We start from the raw sequence: 22,141 nt of genomic DNA on the forward strand, positions 1-22,141 counted from the left end.
ATATATATATATATATATATATATATATATATATATATACACATACATGGACATCTACATACACAGAGTCATTGCTACAGATCTATCTATTGACTTGGCAACAGAGACCAACCTGGTAAGTGAACTTAGCTTAGTCTCTCTCCATAGAAATAATATGATAGGGGGAAAATTTCTTCTGAGCAAAGGAAACCAGGGCCCTGGGTCACTAAGTGCTAGGAACTGGACAGGGAATTTCTCTTATTAAGCATGGTAGAAGTCAAAGAACCTAAGCCTGATTTGGAGGCAGAACTAAGACCTTTGCTAATGTTATTTCTTAGTCTTGTTGCCATCTAAGATATAATAGGGGATTATATTCAGGGAAAGACCTCCCAAGGGTGATATATTGAAGATCAATTCTGCTCTAATAGCAAACCTATATTCATGGGATTCATCTTTATCCTTCATAGGAAGGAGTCTTAATTGTGGACTTTAAGTATAATTTGAGAAGCAAGAGTTTCACATTTCTAAGTTCTATCAAAGGGTAGTGAAAGACCTACTAGAGGGAACTCATTGTCCCATCTTATTATGTTTTTATATAATATTGACTATAAAAGCAAATGACAAAGTTTTTCCCTTTTTGTTCAGGCATAAAAAGTTTCTATGTATGTCTTTAGATAGTCTTTCACTTTGCTGTCCTTCAATTAGTTTTTGCTTTGTTGCTGGCCAGTATCTTCTGTGTTTGCAAGCCACTTAATGGTTATGTTAAAGCAAGATTTAGTGCCTTCCTCTGTTTTCTGTGTGGAAAAATAGATTGTCTATTTATATAGCTAGTGCCTATATATATATTACGTCATTAAAGAAAAGAACAACAACAGTTAGTTTAGTATTATGTGACATGGGTGAAATTTAGGCTTTAAGTTACTACCTGAATTACATTAATTAAATCACTTTCTTTCCTTTGGACAGTATTCCTTTTTCATCAAAAAGAAGGTACTAGATCACATGACCTTGAAGTTCTCTACCCTCTCTATATTTCTTTACTAAGAGAGAAAATATTTTGTACCACTTTCTGTCTGAAACCCACAGAGTGATGCTAAGATATTCATGACATTCTCCCAATACCCCTTATTGGTTGGGAACCTATGTTTATAGAAATTTACACATGTAAAGTATCATGATATTTCCTCAGTGTTTGTTCTACCTCCTTAGCCATGAAATATAATAGACTGTCCTACTTTATTTTTTTAAGTTTATTTCTTATCCTTCACATTTTTTTCATTATTTCCCTTGGTATTCTTGATCTTTTGTTCTTCCAAATGAACTTTATTATAAATTTTTCGAATTCAGTAAAAAAGTTTCTTGGTACTTTGGTATGTATGGCACTCAATAAGTAAATTAATTTAGGTAGGCTTGTCTGTTAGCTCATTCTACCAATAAGCAATCAATATTTTTTCCAATTGTTTAGATCTAGTTTTAATTGTGTGGAAAGTGTTTTGTAGTCAGTTCATATTTTATTAATAATTTCTATTTTTAGTTTTTAATTTGCATGCCCAATTCATTGACTTCTTCCCTCTTTTTTGTTAATATATTTACTCAGGGATATACATTTTCCCCTAAGTACTGCTTTGGCTGCATCCCATAGATTTTGATATGATGTCTCCTTATTGTCATTCTCTTGAATAAAATTATTAATTGTTTCTATGATTTGTTCTTTAACCCATCAATTTTGGAGAATCACATTAATTAATTTCCAATTAATTTTTGATTTGCATCTCCTTACTAATTATTACTTTATTGCATTATGATTCAATAAGGTTGCATTTATTATTTCTGCTTTTTTTGCATTTGTTTGCAATGTTTTTATGGCCAGTATATGGTCAATCTTTGTTAATGTACCATGTACTGCTGAAAAGAAGGTATATTCCTTTTTGTCACTTTTTATTTTTCTCCATATATCTACTAACTCTAATTTTTCTAAGATTTCATTCATATCTCTTGCCTATTTCTTATTTACTTTTGGTTTGATTTATCTAAATCTGATAGAGGAAGTTTCAGGTCTCCCACTAGGATAGTTTTACTCTATATGTCATCCTTAAGCTATAATAGTTTCTCCTTTAAAAAATTGAATATGCTATACCATTTGGTGCATACATGTTGAGTACTGCTATTTCCTCATTGTCTATACTTCCTTTTATCAGGATGTAATTAACTTCCCTATCTCTTTTAATCATATCTATTTTTACTTTGACTTTGTCAGATATCATGATTGCAACTCCTGCCTTCTTTTTCTCAGTTGATGCCAAATAGATTTTGCTCTGGTCTTTTACCTTTACCCTTTGTGTGTCTATCTGCCTCATGTGTGTTTCTTGCAGACAACATATACTGGGATTTGGGTTTCTCACTGACTCTGCTATTTGTTTCTCTTTTATGGATGAGTTTATCCCATTTACATTCAATTATAATTACCTCCTGTGTATTCTCCGTCATTTTGTTTTCCTCTCCTAGTAGTGTCCTTCTTTCATTATTTCCTTCTATACCGCTGTTTTGTTTTTAATTATTTCTCCTAATCCCCACCCTTATTTTACTCCCCTTCCTACCCCCTCCCTTCTTATCCCCCTATTATTTTTCCTTAGTATCTATTAAATTCCTTCCCTCTTCTTTTACCCTCCCTTTTGGTACTCCCTGCCCCACTCTCCACTTTGATTTTTCCCTCTCAACTTCCAAATAGTGTAAGATAGAATTCTATACCCCAATGGATCTTGATGCTCTTCCTTCTCAGAATTGATTCCACTGAGAATGAGGTTTAAGTACTACTTATTAGCATTATCTTCCTTTCCTTATAACACTGTGCTTTCCCTCCCCCTCCCATGAGCCTCTTTTGTGCTATAAATTATCCTATTTTTCTCATTCCTTAAAGTTTTTCTTGGTGCCATCTTCTATCCCCCTTTTATTTTTTTAATATCATATTAAACCACTTACAACCCCAACCTCTACCTGTGAATAATTCTTATAACTACTATGATAGTGAATACAGTTTTTGAGAGTTATAAATATCATTTTCCCAAAGAGGAACATACAAAATTTTGTCTTACTAAAGCCTTAATTTTTCCCCTTTCATTCTTGTTTTGATATTTCTTTTGATTCTTGTATTTGGACATCAAATTTTCCATTTAGTTCTGATCTTTTCTTTATAAATACTTGGAAATCTTCTATTTTTAAAATGCCCATATTTTCTCCTGGAAGCATATAGTCAATTTTGATGGGTAGATGATCCTTGGTTGTAGACCCAATTCTCTTGCCTGTTTAGATATCATATCCCAAGCCTTGCATTCCTTTAGTGTGGAGGCTGCCAGATTCTGTGTAAACTTCATTGGTGCTCCTTGATATCTGAATTGTCTCTATTTTGGTTTCTTGCAATATTTTCTCCTTAGCTTGGAAGCTTTCAAATTGGGCAATTACATTCTTGGGGGTTGAATTAAGAGGATCAAATGTAGAGGGTTATCTATGGACTCTTTCAATGTCCATTTTAATTTCTTGTTCAAGAACATCAGGGCAGTTTTCTTGGATAATTTCTTGTAGTATGATGTCAAAGTTTCTGTTTATTTCTAGGTTTTTAGGTAGACTAATAATTCTCAAATTGTGTCTCCTGGACCTGTTTTCCAGATTAGTCATTTTCTGCATGAGGTATTTCATGTTTTCTTCTATTTTGTCAGTCTTTGGACTTTGCTTTATTAATTCTTGCTGTCTTGTGAGATCATTAGCTTCTAATTGCCCAATACTTGTCTTCAAAGGCTGGTTTTCAGCTGTGATTTTTTTTATTTTCCTTTTCAGTTTGTTCTATCCTGCTTTTCATAGTTACCAGTAGGTCAATTCTAGTCTCTAATTTGCTCATAATTTCATCTGATTTCTGGGTTTCTTTTTCTAAGTGGGAAATTCTGTTATTTAAACTGTTATTTTCCTTTTGAATTACTTGCATTTCTTTCTCCCATTTTTCTTCCCATTGTTCCTCCACCTTTCTTACTTGGTTCTTAAACTCCAATTTGAGTTCTTAGAGAGCTTGTGACCAATATCCTTTGGGGGTGGGGAGAGGTTGGATGTGTTTACTTGTTTGTCACCCTCTGCTGTCTCCTCTGTAGTCTATTGTTTTCACCATAGAAGTTATCCAGAGTCAGAGTGTTTTTTTTTCTATTTGGTGGGGGGAGTTGTAGATTGTGATTTTGGGGTGTTGGTGGCCATTTGTGTGTTAGTTTTTTCTTCCCTTCCCAGGCAGAAGTCTGAGTAAGTAGGGCAGGCTCTCTCTGTATCAAGTTACAAAGTGGTTTTTGCCCTGAGTCTATTTTTCAGTCTTAGCCTTGTGTGCTGTTGGCAGCCCCTCTCTGCCCTATATCTGTGTCAAAGTTTCATACTTCTCAGCCTCCTGGGGTTCCAAGTCTCACTGGTCTCAGGGGTAAGTCTGTGGTGTCCTTAGACAGTCCCCTGAGAACCTAGAGATTGCCTGCACTCACTTTGACTATGGCACAGTATTTGCAGAGGGGGAGGAATGATCAGGTCATGCTTTGGTAGGAGTAATTTTCTCCCCTTTAGCTTGGAAATGCCCAAACCCTGCCTAACTTCAAGGTTGTGCCCTATAATAGAGCCTTTTCTATTTTATGATTTTGATTTCTGTCTTTTTTGAGGTGCCTTATGTCAGTTGGTGGTGAGGAGAGAAAGACCCTTGCTTCTTCTCTGTGGCCATCTTAGCCCAGAAGTCAAATTTAGCTCTTTTTAACATAGTGGCAATTATTATGGATGTGGAGATATGAGTCTTCAATATGAGCCTCATTGCCTACACTGAGTTCTATGTAATAAAACAAAATTCTAATTTTAAAAACATGGAAAGTGAGGCCCAGAGATATAAAAGTTTGTACAGTTTCATGGACTCCAGGTCCTAATGGTTTGCCATTTTGACCTTTCAAAGTTCACATCATAGTTGCTGTCTCAAATGCCCCTTCACATAATAGTTGGAAAGAGCATATTTAATGCACAAGAAATAAAGACATAGGTTCCTAGACTATATACTAGCCTAAGATTGGGAGATACCAAGATATCTCCCAGTATAGAGGCTTAAAGGAGATCTCCCTTTTATTGCAGTCAGTTAAGTAAAAGATAAGAGGGCTACTTCGGATAGTCCTTGCCTTCTGAATAAAATTCATTTATGACTCAGCAGCAAACCAGAATTCTGTCTCTTAAACATATAGTTATCAAATCAAAATCAAATACACATGTGCATTTTCAAATGGAAATCAAGGAAAATAATCAGCTACACACTTGATATGTTTAATTAGGGATTTTAGTTTGTCAGGTCTATTGTTAAATGACAATGTGGTTTTTTTTCCTATAATACAATGTCAGCAATTAATAGCCATATCATTGGTTGAAGGATTAGTGGATTTATGTAGCAAGAACATTTCTTTGGGAACAACATCCTTTCCCCACTGATACACATAAGATTTCTGTTTCTCATGATATAGGTCAAAAGAGGAAGGCAAATTCTCCGGGGAAATGTTGTCATTAACTGTCATTATTCTGTATTTTTTCCAGGTCACTTTTTATCTGGTGAAAAAGTTTCCGATCAAGAAATCTAAATAAATCTAATGATTACTCAGAATGAAATCCTGAGGATTGCCTACCCGAACCAGATTGTATTTGGAGTCTTAGGGAACTCCTTCCTCATATTCTTTTACAGTTTTAAGTTGAACAGTGGTCGCAAAAATAAAAAATCCATAATTCTGATTCTCATACATTTTCTCTTTACCAATATAATTTTGCTCCTTTTCAGGGGAATTCCCAAGACCTTTGAAGTTTGGGAATTAAAATATTTTGTGGATTATCCTGGGAGTATATTTCTAATTTACATGCAGAGAGTGGCTCGTAGTCTTTCTCTCTGCAGTTGCACCCTCCTAAGCGTCTTCCAGGCCATCACCATCAGTCCAAGCAGTCTCAGAATAGCAGAGCTAAAAACCAGAGCACTGAAATGTATCTTTTTCTGTTGTCTTCTCTGTTGGGTCCTGAATCTGCTGGCAGATATAGTTCTGCCTTTGTATGTCATTGTTCTCGGGAACAGAACACACAGTAAAGTGGACCACAACATTGGATTTGGTGCCTTAGATCTCCATGAAATGAAGACTACAATATTCCTGATCTGGAAGTTTGCTTATGATGGATTCTTTGTGAGTGTCATGGCCATTACCAGTGGCTTTATTGTGCTTCTTTTGTATAGACATCACCAACGAGTTCAACACATTCACATGACTACGCTGTCTCAAAGAGGCTCTTCAGAGATCCGTGCTGCCAAAGCCGTCTTGCTATTGGTGATCACCTTTGCTAGCTTTAACTTAATGAGTTCCTTTTTTGTGATGTATATGACTTTTTTAAAAGTTGCTAATCCTATGTTGCTTCATGTCTCAGTTTTTCTTTCTCTGTTGTTTCCAACTGTCAGCCCCTTCCTACTGCTCAACAGTGACACTCAGATTACAAGTTCCTACTGTGCCCATTGAAGGAGGCAAAGGCCATCTTCCATGGAATTAAAATTTTAAACCAGGAATACACAGAATAATAGAGTTGGGATACTGGCAGTGGAAGGAATACAGGGTGAAGTAAGCTTAAAGTCCTCATTCAATTAGTGGAAGAAATGAGAGCCAGGTCAAAATTCCTTCCAAGAAATATTTCAAAAATTTCTCAATTCAGTTCTTTTCTATTCTGTCTATTTACCACACACACACACACACACACACACACACACACACACACACGCACACACACACGCACACACACACACAAACCAGTAACCTTAGAAACGTGACAATGGCTGTAGAGTGTAACACTCCCTTTTTCTTCTAACTCTTCACATGGACAATAGCAGAACTCAAGTGAATGAGCACAAAGGACTTTTAGTATGCCAAGATTACAGCACATGTTAATTAGGTGAGATATACTTAGCTGCTTAGCGTAGGACTGAAGATGCTAAATTTGGGCCTGGAGAACATGACAACTGAGAAAAATGAAAGGCATTAGGAAGAGATTAATTTGGGGACATTTAGTGCTGTTCTTAGAGTGATTATCTAGTGGAATTTGCAAAGGAATCATTAATAACTAGCAAACTTATGAGTTTGGGGAAAATAATAGCTTGAAGAAAATCAGGCAAAGGGAGTGTCCCCATCTAACCACTTAGAATCACTGGCTTTCTTCAAATGCTCAGACAAATATTACCTCCTGCAGGAGGACTTTGTTCATCTTCTTTTTTTAAGGTTAATTTCTATCTGTCCTGCATGTATCTTTGAATTATCTATTTACAGGTTGGATTTCTCATTAGGAAGCCAGATCTCTAAGGGTATAAGCTCTTTGTGTCATGCTCATCATGTTATCTGGAATATATTAAGAATTAACAAATTAACAAATAAATAAGAATTAATGAAAATAAAAATAAATAAAAATAAGATTAATTTATTGATTGACTATCATTTGTTAAGACTTTATTGTGTAAAGCTCTGCTCTGGAAGTACATGGAGGATACCAAAATTAAGTCACTTTCAGTCATGCTTCTCACTGAATTGACAACCTGGGTGCAAAGTAGAAAGAGATATAAAAATAAAAATAATGCTTTGAAGAATAAAAGAACAGGACAGATAAAATATTATCCCTATGTGAAAACAGAAAGAAAAACAGATGATTTCTTTCCAAGAAGATATCTCCCAATTGTTTTGAAGCTTATATGTCATAATTTTTTTGCTCACTGATACTGTTTGAAGGGATGAATATAATTTTAAAAATTTCCTTGAGATGTGAGGGAGAAGCCAGAAAATAAGTCTTCATAGGCTATGAAAAAATCAGAAACTATGTCTCATTTTTTGTAGTGAAAGGAAGAGATAGAACCCCTTCATTCCACATTTCAAAGTGCTGTTTAAGTCTTGGCAGGAAAGTGATGATGATTACTACTTCCATAGCTGAAGGGTTTAGGGAAAATTTAACTCCTTCATAATATTTTTATTGAGTACCTGCTATATGAAAAGCATTGTAGGGAATACTTAGAAAGTAGTTTCTGTGGAAAGGAGCTCACAGTCTCATTGTGGAAAGTTGGAAACCAATGAATATAGAGCAAAATATGTTTTTTCCAAAGAGAGTTCAAGGGGCTTCCAAGGCTTTTCATTTACCCCACCCACCCACCTAAGCCTTGGCAAGAGAAACATGACTTAAAAATAATTGAGAGTTTTTCCCTTATCCCTTCAATGGATAAAATTTAAATTAAATCTTCATATAGTAAAATTATATTTTAGAAGATTTATTAAATGATCATTAGAAATCAAGGAATAAAGAGGATACAAAATAAAGACCATTTGCCCATGGCTGATCAGCCAGTTCAAAAGCCCACCTTACCACCACCAAGCTCAGAACAGGAAGTAAAGAGAGGAGGAGCAGGACTACCCACTGGATATTTATTACCTGTCTACAGGAAGTACGTAATGACAAGAAGTCAGTGGGCTCTCAGGAAATGTAGTTCCCTTTTAGGGTAACATATTTTCAGTTATACAGTTTATGTAGGTAGAATATGATTAAAACAATGATTATAATTCAGAAAATATTAATTGATAGTTATTTTTATCATTACACACACTTACATGAAAGAAAATGGTATTGTTGAGGCACAAGTGACCAAAATTCAGAGCATACTGTCATAACACATAGTAGTAGTCTCTCGGTAACCAAGGATGATGATTGTCTTTGTGTGTTTTTGTGCACAAAGACACTTGTGCATGAAGGAGATTTAAGTGGAAAAGTCGATGCACAGAGACAGTCCCACTCCCTCGGCGTTGGAAGCTTGGGTCCAGTGGCACGAAAGGTCATTACACCTGGAGACTTCCTCAGCTACATTGGATGGCCGTGTTGTCTTTTGTGCTCCAACACGCCCTAAGCACTCCACAGTGCTTTGCTGCGTCACCATCTCAGCCCTTGAACCTTCTTGTTGGTTTCTTCCATCTGTTCGGCCGAAGCAGTCTTCACATGCTGGATGAGCAAAGTGTAAAGATTAAAATTTAGGGGAGATGGGGAGACTGAGGCATCTGAAATTAGTTTCTCTCTGCAAAGAGTATTATATTTTTTAGAGGTTTATTGAAGATTAAGGATTAAAGAAAATACAAGATAAGAGACATGTGTCCAGGCCATAGAGAGGCCTAGACACAACCTCACCTACATTATGAAAAAAAGCCACATCTGCTCCAAATGGAAGTCCCAGGGTCCCTCAAAAGCCTTTGAATCAGCTTAAATATCTTCTCCATCTCAGCCCAGGTGAGATTACAAGGCATTCTGGGGAAGTGGAGCAAAGGCTCGTGGGGATTGTAGTCCTGTATTCGAGTCTATTTTTTAAAAAGCCCTAGTTCACCAGGGGTCTACAACCCGATGGCTATCCTCACAAGGTTTAGCCAGCCTGTCGAAGCCATTGCCCTGTCATAACAGGACTCAAAAAAGATACATTAAATTTTTGATAATATGTATTGATAAAATAAAGCAAGGATTAACTGATTTTGCAATTAAAATTTAAAAATAAGTAAGTCAATGAATAAGTGGACAAGGGTAGAAATCTTGAAAATTAGAGGACATGTCATAGATAAAAATGTAAAACAAAAAACTGTAGAGAAAGTCTGGGTCCAATGACTCTCAACTCTCAGTGCATAGAGACTGGATTTGTCCTTGAGATTCAAACTGAAAAGTATTAATATTGTAGGGTTTTCATTGACCCTATTCAGAATTCACTCCAAAATCTCAACATATAATTCTAAGAGTTCAGAAATTCATGAATCCATATAGAAATGTGGGAATATTTCTCAAGAAGCATGAAACTTGGCAAGAAAAGAGAACCAAGCACAAGGATCCTATAATTGAGAGTGATGACACTATACATTAAATGCTTTTATGGGAGCTGGGAACCATGTTTTCTACACTCAAGGAGACTGAGACAAAACAAACCTTCTTAGATTTCCTGGTTTAAGCTTTGGATGTGTACCTAATAAACCAACAAGAAAATTATTTGAGTGTCATTACTGAGGATGGCACACTATTCCTATCAGCCCAGAGTTCAACTAAAGAGGGAAGGCAAAAGCATTTGTTAAAAATCTACTATATGTCAGGTATTGTGTTAAGCACATTAGAAATATTATCTCATTTGATCGTCACAAAAGCTTTGTAAAGTAGGAGTTATTATTCTCCATATTTTATAGTTAAGGAAACTGAAGCAGACAGAGGTTAAGTCAATTTTTCCAGAGTCACATGGCTAAGAAGTGTCTGAGGTCCAAACTGAACTCAGGTTTTCTCATTCTAGATCCAATGTGCCACCATTTTGCAAGCCATGGATGTCTATATCTTATACTTAAATTGTTTTTTTTTTAATTTCAAAATGGTTCTGCCTTTGAAATCAAAGAGAATACTTAGCAAGAAAATATATGATACTTTAGGTCAAGGACTCAAAAGAGGGATTTTGATATTCTAGGATACGTATAGCTAGAAGAGAGAACCACAAGTTAAGTTTAGTCAGTAAAGGCAGGATGTTGTTAAAAATTGGCACAAGATTTGACCCAGCCATAGCACTGCTGGGTTTGTACCTCAAAGAGATAATAAGGAAAAAGACATGTACAAGAATATTTATAGCTGCACTCTTTGTGGTAGCAAAAAATTGGCAAATGAGGGGATGCCCTTCAATTAGGGAATGGCTGACCAAATTGTGGTATATGTTGGTGATGGAATACTATTGTGCTAAAAGGAATAATAAACTGGAGGAATTCCATGGGGACTGGAACAACCTCCAGGAATTGATGCAGAGTGAGAGGAGCAGAACCAGGAGAACATTGTACACAGAGACTGATACACTGTGGTACAATCGAATGTAATGAACTTTTCCATTAGTGACAATGCAGTGATACTGAACAACTTGGAGGAATCTATGAGGAAAAACCACCATCCACATTCAGAGGAAAAACTGTGGGAGTAGAAACAAAGAAGAAAAACAATTGCTTGAACACATGGGTCGAGGGGATATGATTGGGGATGTAGACACTAAATGATCACCCCAGTGCAAACAACAATATGGAAATAGGTTCTGATCAAGGACATATGTAAAACCCAGTGGAATTGCATGTCAACTATGGGGGGAGGGAGAAGAGGAGGGAGGAAGAGAAAATTATTTTTGTAAACAAGGAATAATGTTTGAAAATGACCAAATAAAAAAATAATGTTAAAAAAATTGGGACAAGTAAGGACTTGAGGCTAATACACTGGGTAATATATAAAGATGCCAATAAAAAATAATAATAATATAATTTCAAGTTTGCAAAGCACTTAACATATATTTTACCTCATTAAATGTTCCCAACTCCATGAGCAAATGACATTTTTATTTTTATTTTCCAGCAGAGGAAATCAAGGCTAAGAAACATGAAGTGACTCCCTCAGGTTCATATCCCTTTTAAGTATCAGAGGTAGAATTTGAACTCAGGTCTTCCGGACTGTATATCCATTACACCTTCTATCATGTCTCTACTGAATTCCAATTTAGAAGCAGAGGCTATAGAACTGGAGAGATCTAGATATCAATAGAAACACATAGTTTTATTTAATCCAAATAATAAAGTATAGAAGTGACAAACACTCAGCAAGCAAAACACTCTGGAGTGATTTAAATCATATTAACATGGAGATGGAGATCATAAAGTGGATATCTGATATTCTGTCAAAAAAAGGGCAAGAAGGAGGAGCCATGGGAAACAAGAACTGAAAGTGGAAACAAGAAAATATTCAGGGGGGACCTTCATGTCATCCAACACAGTAATCATTACAAGGTCTCACTAAGGAGAAGAGGATGTGATGTTTCCTAGTACAGTGGCACCTTGACACATGACTAATTTGTTCCATGGCCAACCAAGCTCATAACTCAATTTGCTCATGTGTCAAATCAAATTTCCCCATTTAAATGAATGGAAATGCACTCAATTCATTCTGGTCCCAAAAAACTCACAATATTTTTTGCTTTTACAGAATTTTTCACAAATTTTATGCTTTCAAATATTAAAATGTTCTTTTTAAAAAACAAATAAATATATTTGAAGATAATAAGAAAGAATGTAAGGAAATAAACTTGCTCATGAAATGTTATTTACCTTCAAGGTCAGGTAAAGGTGCTGGCAGAGGTTTCCATTTTGTGCCCTCTCTCAACATAACTTACTCTCTACACAGGTAAAGCTACATTTAAATACAAATTTGACTTTACACATCAATTTATTGCTAAAATAAATTGCTATATTTTTACCTTAAGTAATTATCATTATTTTCTTCATTGGATTTTGGCTGTTTAGCCACACTTTACTCAATTTCACTTAGAGGCTCTTTCAGGAAAAACCTTTCCATGGAAGTTATTCTCTTCATCCCTTTCAGAAAGATTCAATAATGTGTGAAACAAGTGTTGTCCCACAGCTCCAACGCACAACCTGTTAAACTTAATTTTTCCTGAATCCTCTACATTTCCTTAATCTCACTTGTACTGTAGCTCATCCTCCCCAGGCTCCTTCCCACTAATTTCCTGCAGAATCTCTGTATGCTGCTGCTGCTGTAACTCCTTCAGTTCCTCTGTGGTCTGGACCCAAGATTAAAAATTAAGAAATTTGCCCCAAAAATTGATAAAAAAGACAAAAATAAAGAAGAAAGCAAAAGCAATTCATTACAGATGCCTGCATGGCCAGATAATAAATATAGATTTAAAAATGGCCAGATAAAAACAGAACTAAACAAGACAGCCTCATGTAACTTGTGAAACCAAACATTCAGCAGACTATCCAGTGGATGGTGGTGGAAGCTCAGGATTTAAATATCTGCTTGTGATTTAAAGCAAAAAATCCCAATCAGTACTGCTTGTATCTCAAATTTCTTGTGACCTAAGGTGTATATGTGTCAAGGCACCACAGGAGATGAAATCATATACCATGTTCTAGGAAAGATTTTGAGGAGAGGGCCATGTGGGAAGTTCAGTGGATTGAGAGCCAGGCCTAGAGATGGGAGGTCCTGGGGTCAAATCTGGCCTCAGACACTTCCTAGCTGTGTGACCCTGGGCCAGTCACTTGACCCCCATTGCCTAGCCCTTATCACTCTTCTGCCTGGGAATCCATCCACAGTATTGGCTCCAAGATTGTAGGTAAGGTTAAAAAAAAGATTTAGATGAGAGAGGTGTCTACACAATTAGTAAGGCAGAGCAATTCATCTATGAAACTGAAATGTTGGGGCTCGTGCTCATAATATAGATGGCATGGGATGGCTTCTCCAGCCCTTCCAGGCCTGCTCGGTTGTTCCTCTAGGTCTGTACTTTGGGGGAAAAATTCATTGCCTAATCCTGAAAACACAAAACAAAAGAATTCACTGAAGGTGAATTTTGAGGTTTCCTTATTCAGTTCTATCTTCAATATCTTTAGCTATGTGCAAGGATTCGTCTTCCTAAGTTGGACTATGGCCTCCCCTAAAAGGAAAAATGTTAGTTTTTTTATTGGTCCTCAGAATGTGTATCTAGGTGGTGAAGTCAATAGAGTGTCAGGACCATTCATCTTCCTGAATTAAAATCCAGCCTCAGACAATCACTAGCTATGTGACCCTGAGCAAGTCGCTTTACTCTATTTGTATTCATTTCTGCCTCAGAGACATGAGCTAGAGAAAGAAAAAATCAAACCATAGAAATATCTTGGCCAATAAAATCCCAAATGGGATCATGAACAGTTGGACAGAACTGAAAAACAAAAAGTAACTATCCACATATTAGCCCTTTCTGTCAGCAGATTCAGTGGATTCCCACTACAGAATGCATTGGGGTATCATGACTTCACCTTATCATTTGATTTTCTCCCTCTCCCATTAGATTGTAAGCCCCATGCAGGTAGGGAGTGTCTCTTCTCCTTATTTTTTTCTACCTCAGTACAGTGCTTGGCATATTTTTCAATCATGTCTGACTCTTTGTAGACATGCTAAACCAGAGCATGGCCATATTGATCATGAGGTTTTCTTGGCAAAGATACTGCCATGCTTTACCATGTCTTCTCCTGTGCCTGGAATGTAGTAGCTGCTGAATAAATATTGATTACATTGACTTGAAGGATAGGATAGCTCAGTAGAATCCTCAGGGCACATGTAAAGGGGGCCCTTACCTACTGCCTCTCTAGAATTCCCAGTGTCACCTCTCTAAGACACTTATTCATGCTTATTTTATCCTCCCCTCTCAGGAGGTACAGGAAAAGTTTCTGTTCCTGTTGCTCAGTGGTACATCTATGAAAATTACAATTAATTGACTGCCATTGTTGATGAGGATTTGCACCTGAGACCAGAGTTTGCTGATTTTTCAGAAGCATCCTGGATTCCCCATGCAGAAAGTGTCACTGCTCGTGTAATGAAGATGACATGAAAATAAGAGGTCTTGGAGGAGATGAATTCAGACATATCCTTCCCTATATAAGGAGTCTCCTTCCTGCCCCCTCTCCTATGACACATATTAATTTTTACAGCTCTATCCATTCTCCTTATAGCAGAAGCAAACTAGGTGAGTAACTATTGCTGAGCCTCAGAAATTGAGATTGATAAGAAAAGAGCCTTTTCTAGGAGAAGATGATATCCCTGAGTGATTGCTCAAGAGAAGGCAGGAATCTTGTGGAGGATGTCAATGTAGGTATATTATCCTTGGGATTAACAAGGAACATACTGTCTGCTCTATGCTGTGATGACTGAATTAACTCTGTCTTTTGTCTCTGTATCTCTCTCTCTGTATCTCTCTCCCCCACTTCTCTCTCTCTCTCTCTCTCTCTCTCTCTCTCTCTCTCTCTCTCTCTCTCTCTCTCTGTATCTCTCTCTCTCACTCTCTCTTTCTCTCTCTCCTCTTTCTCTCCTCCTGCCCCCCCCCCCTTTTAGGCTTATACACTGTTCCAGGTAAGATATATATAGTAGTCTCTCAGTGATCGAGAATGACTATTGTCTTTGTGCAGTTTCATCTATTGATGTACCCTCATGTGGCTTTGGAGTCCAAAGGCTGAGGCGCACAGTTTGTGGCACATGGGGCCTGGGACTCCAGTTGTTATGGGAGGTGCGGTTGTGGCCTGGTGTCGGCGTTCACACGCAGCGGCAAGATGTCGACTTTGCTCATCTTCAAAGGTGGTAGTGGCATGGTTAATGTGGGTTCGCCAGCTGCTTCTGTCAGAGGCAGCAAGTTCTAGTTGCTTTGGTGTAATGCCAGCCCACTTCAAGTTTGACTTTAGCTGATCCTTGAATCTTTTCTTTGGTCGGCCTTGTTTTCTGAGTCCAGCTGACAGTTCACCATAGAATACCTGTCTTGGTATTTGCTGTGGGTCCATGCGGATGACATGTCCAGACCATCGTACCTGGGTTTTGAGGACCAGGACTTCGATGCTGGTGGAGTTGGTTCTGTCGAGGACATATGGGGTGCTCAGGGGGGGTTGTATCTCTGGTATGGAGGACCTGTTGTGCCCTCCTAGGGCAGCTCTCCAGCCTCTGACCCCCACCTGACACCCAGCTCTCACTTGTGGCTCCCAGTAGCTGCTAGAATGTGGCAGCGGCCACACCCTGGGCAACGGCTTCAACAGGCCGGCTAAACCTTGTGAGGGTAGCCATCGGGTCCTCAACCCATGGTGAACCAGGGCTTTGTTCCAGGTAAGAAGGTATAGGCTTAAATGCTCAGTTCCCATTGGAATATGTAATGTTGTGTATGTGTTCTTTACATGGCTGGACTTAATCCTGTTCTCACCCCTAAGAGCTCTCTGATTAGAACCTAAGGAGGTGCCATTTTGTTCAAGGCCCTTAGCTTACAGATAAGTATACTGATCTTTAGGGAAAAGATATATTCAAGGATAAAGAGATAATAAATGGCATCCAGGACTTAGAACTCAAGTACTTTGATGTCAACTTTAGCTTCATTTCTTTTGTACTAGGCTCCCCCCTCCCCCCGGGCTCAACATTTTATAATACGGTTGCTTCTTGTCAATGTAACATTGATATGCCAACTACCAGGTGGTCATTACAGTAGTACCTCTGAGCTATCATTCCAATCTCCGTTCCTTCTTCTTTTTGCTCAGTCCCTGCCCAGGATCCATTCTGCTCCCAGTTATTTGATTCTTGTTATCCAGTATGATTTATTGACTTCTTGCATTACAAATTGTACTTTGTACAAAGGGATTCCTAGCCCAATTGTCAGACTTGGTGTGTAGAGGCTATTCATGAAGCATCATGTAACATTTCAAAATAGCATTTAAGTTGGAGACTGAAGCTTAAAAACTTGCTCAACTACCTACTAATCGTGTATTTCTGGGAACATTTCCCTTTTGCAGCATGTTCCACCTGACTAAAAAGGAAAAGAGTTGGGCAAGAGAATCTCCAAGGTCATTCCTGCTCCTCATCTTATGACTTTGCATCTTCCTCAGAGAGAAGGGACTTTAGTATTTTGCCTCCTTTTAACTTTGCCAACTGAAACATTAAGACCAATTCTTGCCACCATCTTCCTTGCTCCCCACTCTTTTATTGTGACCATTTTATTAGGACAAATCAACACTGATAGTCCTGGGAAGCTGAGTTGATCAACAAATATATATATATATATATATATATATATATTTATATTTATATATATGTGTGTGTATGTGTGTGTGTGTACATATATATGTTTGAAATTATCAACATGTTCTCCTTTATGTATTTTAAATTTGGCTAGAGCCTACTTAGGTATCATCTCCCTAACTTTTCATGCTGTTTCTTAAATGATAATTCTATGGATTTTACATTTGCAAATGAACAATGAGTAAGTTCCTAGAGATCTTTCATCCCTGGGGAGGTGAATAATACTTTGAAAGTTACCTAACATCATCTGTAGCACATCAATCAATCAATGAATATTCATTAAGTATCTGCTAAATTTCAGGCACTGTTCTAAGCATTGAGGATACAAAAATAAAAAAGAAAGACATTTTCTGACCCTAAATAGCTTAAAACCACATGGAGGAAGACAATACACAAAAGGAAACTGAAAAGAAGTTGGAGAGGGAGAGGGATAAAATGTCCCATGCCAAGCTGTAATGGAGAAGTTAGATAGAAATTTCACTGGAGTGCACCTAAGTGAAAAATGGGGACATTTCTGAGCTAAGTTCTCTCTTTAAATGATGATCTGATGTTCATAGCCCTACCCTCCAATCAGTGAGGCAAAGGGTAGTGATGACGTAGGTTGCAAGACTGATAAGACCATTAACCATGCACACCTTTTGGAATCTCTGGCAAAAGCCACCTGCTATAGGAAGCCTTCCCTCATTGCTCCAACTGCTGACATCTTACTTTTAAAATTACCTTCCATTTAAATCTAAATACATCTTACATCTATTTGTCTATGTGATGTACTTCATGTTGGAATGGACATGGATAATTTTTTATTTCTCTTTTGTGTCCTACTTAGCACACTGCTATGTACATATTAGAGGGAAATTTATAAATTGAAATATATTTTGGGGAATATATGTGTATATGCATGTATACATACATACAAACATATGTGTGTGTTTAGTAGTAATTTGAAATTCACAATTAATCCATTCCAAAAGGCAGATTGAGTCCCAAAAGGGTTAAATTAACTTTACCCATATTGAGATGAGTTCATGGTCTATGGGGATGGTGGTGTAAAGATTAAAATTTAGGGGAGACTGAGGAGACTGAGGCAGGTAGAAATTAGTTTCTCTCTGCAAGGATTATTATATTTTTAGAGGTTTATTGAAGATTGAGAATTAAAGAAAATACAGAATAAGAAAAATGTGCCTAGGCCAGAGAGGCCTAGACAAGATAATCTCACATCATGGAAGAGCTGCGTCTGCTCCAAAACAGAAGTCCAAAAGAGAGACAAAAGCCTTTGCAATCAGGTTAAATCCCTTCTCAATCTCTGCCCACCTGAGAATTCAGTGAGATCACAAAGCATTCTGGGAGCTAGCAAGGACTACTGGGGAATGGAGTCCAGAGTTCAAATCTCAATTTTACAGTGGGGAAGAGAAATGTTATCATTTGGAAGAGGAATCCCCTTCTGTAATATCTAGGGGAGACTCCTAAGTCCTTTCTCTATACTGTCCCTTATCACCACTGAACCCCTCTTGATATTCACCAGTTGTAAACTTTATGAGAAATGTATCCAATATTTTTGATATTGTCTGTGTTTCAAAATTCCTCTAAAGTGGAAAATGATCTGGTCATTATGAATTTCCAATTCTCCTCATTAAAGCTTTCTCAGGGTGATATTTTTCAACAAATCTTTCAGTTCCACCCATTTTTTTACACATTTCCTTCATTAATGAAATGGGGGCATACTCATTTACCTCCTTCTTACCTTAAGAAAACTCCCCCACCATGAGATTTTCCTGCTTTCTTTGAAGTTATTTTGATTTATTGAAGGAGATGAAGGGCATAATTAGAATGGCAGGTAGGTATTCTCAAAAAAAAAGTAGGAAAAGGCATGAGAAACAATTACTGGAGATGGAAATGACAAAATATTCCATAGTTGCTTTTATGTTATACAGAATTGAAATCATGGTATGACATTGACAGATTAAGAAAAAAGCATGTACTGTTTTTTACTATTCTGATAACTGCAAGCCAGGAGGTTAAATTACATGGCCTAAGCTAGAAATCATACTGACTGTACAGATCCTTTGATTTTTTATTAATTGGGGAATGATTTGTATTTTTATATATTTGATTCATTCATATATTCAACAAAAGAGATCTTCATTAGAGAAACTTGCAAATTTTTTGACATTATGATTACTGTGTGTTATCCACCATTTACATATTTATGCTTGACCTGGAAGTTCTGGAATTTGGCTACAATATTTATGTGAATTTCTCAACTTAAGATCTCTTTCAAGAGGTGATTGGTGAATTCTTTCAAATTGTATTTTACCTTCTTTTTCTTGGATAACAAGATACTTTCCCTCGATTATTTCTTTAAAGGTGACATTTGGACTTTATTTCACCATGGCTTTCAAGTAACACAAATACTTTACAAATTATCTCTCATAGATATATTTTCCAGGTCACTTATTTTTCCAAACATATAATTCTTTTATTCTGTCATTATTTTAACTTCATTTGTTTCTGCATGTCCCATGAAGTCACTAAATTTCACGTAAACAATTCTAATTTTCATGGAATTATTTTCTTCAGTGATCTTCTGGGTCTCCTTTTCCATTTGGCCAATTCTACTCTTTGAGAAGTTCTTTTCCTCAGCTAATTTGTAAATCTTTTTCTATGTGATCAATTCTACTCTTAAAGAGTTTTCTTTAGTGAATTTTAATGATAACCTACCCTACTTTAAAGGTATTAATTTTTCAATGTTTTTGTGCTTTTTTATCAAGCTTTAAATACATTCTCCCCTCCGTCCATTTTTCTTTATTAATAAGCTCATTTTTCTCAATTTTTTTCTTCTACCTCTCTTACTTGATTTAAAAAAATTGAGCTACTCTAGTCATTCTTTTTGGACTTGAGAATCATTCATATTTTACTTGAGGCTGGATGTAGCAATATTGACTTTGTTGTCTTTTTCAAAGTTTGTGTTTTTGTCATTTCTGTAACCTAATTTTTTCTATTTATTGTTTTGTTTGTCTGCTGACTTTTCGGTCTTTTTCTTTATTTTTAACTTTTTCAAAGTTAAAGTTGGACCCTGTTCTTCTGGTGCAGAAGGTACTGTCCCAAGTTTAAAAGGGCTATGTGAACCAGATTTCAGAGCTAGCTCAAGGGTTCTATAATTTGTCACTTCTTCCAAGGTGTTATGATCTAAGTATAGTTGAGTTTAATAGATTCTTAACCTGTGCTCTTTTCTGTGAGTAAACACATGCACTATTTTCTGTCATAGAATTGTGACTGGGTTCCTTCCTCTCTCACAGCCAAAAATGTTGGTTTCTCAGTTCTTCTCTTCACCCTTCGAATGTTACCCATGACTGTTGACTGAATATTTATGAGCATTGCAACCAAATCCTTCAATTCAGCCAGATAAGAGACCCTTGTAATCTCCATATGACCAGTTCTCAATCCCACTAGTGTTAGAGGACCGAGGGTTCTGGAAGCCTTTGCATTTGATTCAAATGCCCGCATGACCTCTGCTGACTTGACAAGGTGAGGCCTGCCTTTGTTTATTGGTCTTTTCTCCACTCCCACTCTGGTGCAATGGGCATTTAGTGCCAATCGTCTAAATTGTCATGCATAAAAAGTATTTAATCTCATCTTTTTGCTAGTTCTTTGACTCCAGAATTTATTCAGATGTAATTTTTGAGAAATCAAGTACCTGTTTCTTCTCAGCAATATTGTCTCCACCCCAAGGAAAGCATTTTTTAAAGTAACTTCTATACAGCTTACCTAGGAAGAATCTTTGCTTCTTTTTGGAAAGATGAGGGAATTATGAAATCTCATCAGGAAACTGAGGCTGGGATATTTAGAATTCCATTTTTTTTCTCTGTAGGTCACTTTGGATTAAAGGGAAGTTCTACTAAGCAAATCATCTAAAAAATGTTTTCTAATGATAAAATCCTGGGGATTGCCTACCTGTTGCAGACTATAATTGGAGTCCTAGGAAACTTTTACCTCATTTGTCATTACTGTTTTCATTTTAAAATTCAGAAAAGTCCCAGACGCATACACCTAATTCTCATACAACTATCCTTTGCCAATGTCATGTTTCTTCTCTGTAGGGGGATACCCATGACAATATTTTCTTGGGAGTGGACATATTTTCTAAATGATATTGTGTGTAAAATCATAACTTATCTGCAGAGAGTATTCCGTGGCCTTTCCATTTGCAGTACCTCCCTATTAAGTATCTTCCAGGCCATTGTCATAAGTCCAAGCAGCACCAAGTGGGCAATTCTCAAAGTCACATTGCATAAGAGTATGGTTCCCTGTTGTATTTTCTGCTGGATCCTAAATCTCTTAATAGATGCTGCTCTTCTTGTGTATATCAATGGTCCTAGGAATATCACAAAGATAAAACTGAAGAACAAAATAAGATATTGCTTTATGGACACATATAACATGGATCGATTAAAAGTTCAATACTTGAATGCTTTTTATGATTTTATTATTGTGGCTGCCATGACTGTTAGTAGTGCATACATGGTGTTTGTCCTGTACCAACATCAGCAGCAAGTCCAGCATATTCATAGCACCAAAGTCTACTCCAAAGCCTGCCCTGAGATCAGGGCCATAAAAGTCATCTTGTTGCTGGTAAGCATCTTCTTCTTCTTCAACTCAGCATGTGCTATCATTGCTATTTATACAGATTATTTTAAGGCATATGCACCTTGGCAATTCTATGTTCCTATGTTTCTGTCTATGTCTTTTCAAGCAATCTGTCCTCTTGTGCTGATAAGAAGTGAAACCTGGTCCCTTTGGAAATTCTGTTGCTCAATCCAAAGAATAAAACGTTCATGTGTTATACCGCTATCCATAGTATCACGTCAAATACATATGGAGCCCCCAAAATGAAGATTTTAGAAGTAGGGAGGAAAATGGAAGACCACCTAGCCCAATCCCTTGGGGTTGATGGAGCCCGGAATCAATATTATTTCAAATAACGAGAATTTATTTCTCAACAACTTTAATACGCAAGCACATTCAGACTAGCCTGTGTGTTAACCTTAGAAAATCAATAATATTGAGCACACATTAAGAAGTGTCTATGCTTTAATGTTAATAATAGATATTACATATTATAGTACATTACATTGAATTATATTATTTATATGTACAATGAAATGTAATATACATGCTGAAAGTCATAAATTTATTCTTTTTCTCCTAAAGTATCTTTTTAACCAGAATGCACACAGCTACACACCAAGAGTGAATATTCTATGAAGATACTTAGTAATGATTATCATGCTACATAAAGACCCCATTTTAAACTTTTCAATTTAGTCTCTTAGGTGATATTTACCCCTTATGAATCTCATGGCAAAAGGACTTGCATAGTTCAGTGAAACTCTGAGCTAATCGAGACATGTTTATTTAGAACAGAGAGGTCAAAATTTGCTAGATTAAGAGGAAATCAAGCAAGTTCCAGGGTGAAACACACCCCATC

At 36.8% G+C, this 22,141-nt stretch overlaps 1 protein-coding gene and 1 pseudogene across 1 annotated transcript; both read left to right on the plus strand.

The window, feature by feature from the left end:
* Positions 1–5,612: 5,612 nt before the first annotated feature.
* Positions 5,613–6,515, plus strand: monDomV1R1262 (vomeronasal 1 receptor monDomV1R1262). The gene is given in 1 exon segment (NM_001166788.1): positions 5,613–6,515. A coding segment is annotated over 1 exon segment (903 nt).
* A 14,056-nt stretch (positions 6,516–20,571) lies between these two features.
* Positions 20,572–21,546, plus strand: monDomV1R-ps1223 (vomeronasal 1 receptor monDomV1R-ps1223 pseudogene; annotated as a pseudogene).
* Positions 21,547–22,141: the final 595 nt, after the last annotated feature.

Source organism: Monodelphis domestica, chromosome 6 (assembly GCF_027887165.1).
Source record: "Monodelphis domestica isolate mMonDom1 chromosome 6, mMonDom1.pri, whole genome shotgun sequence".
NCBI classification, from domain to species: Eukaryota; Metazoa; Chordata; class Mammalia; order Didelphimorphia; family Didelphidae; genus Monodelphis; species Monodelphis domestica.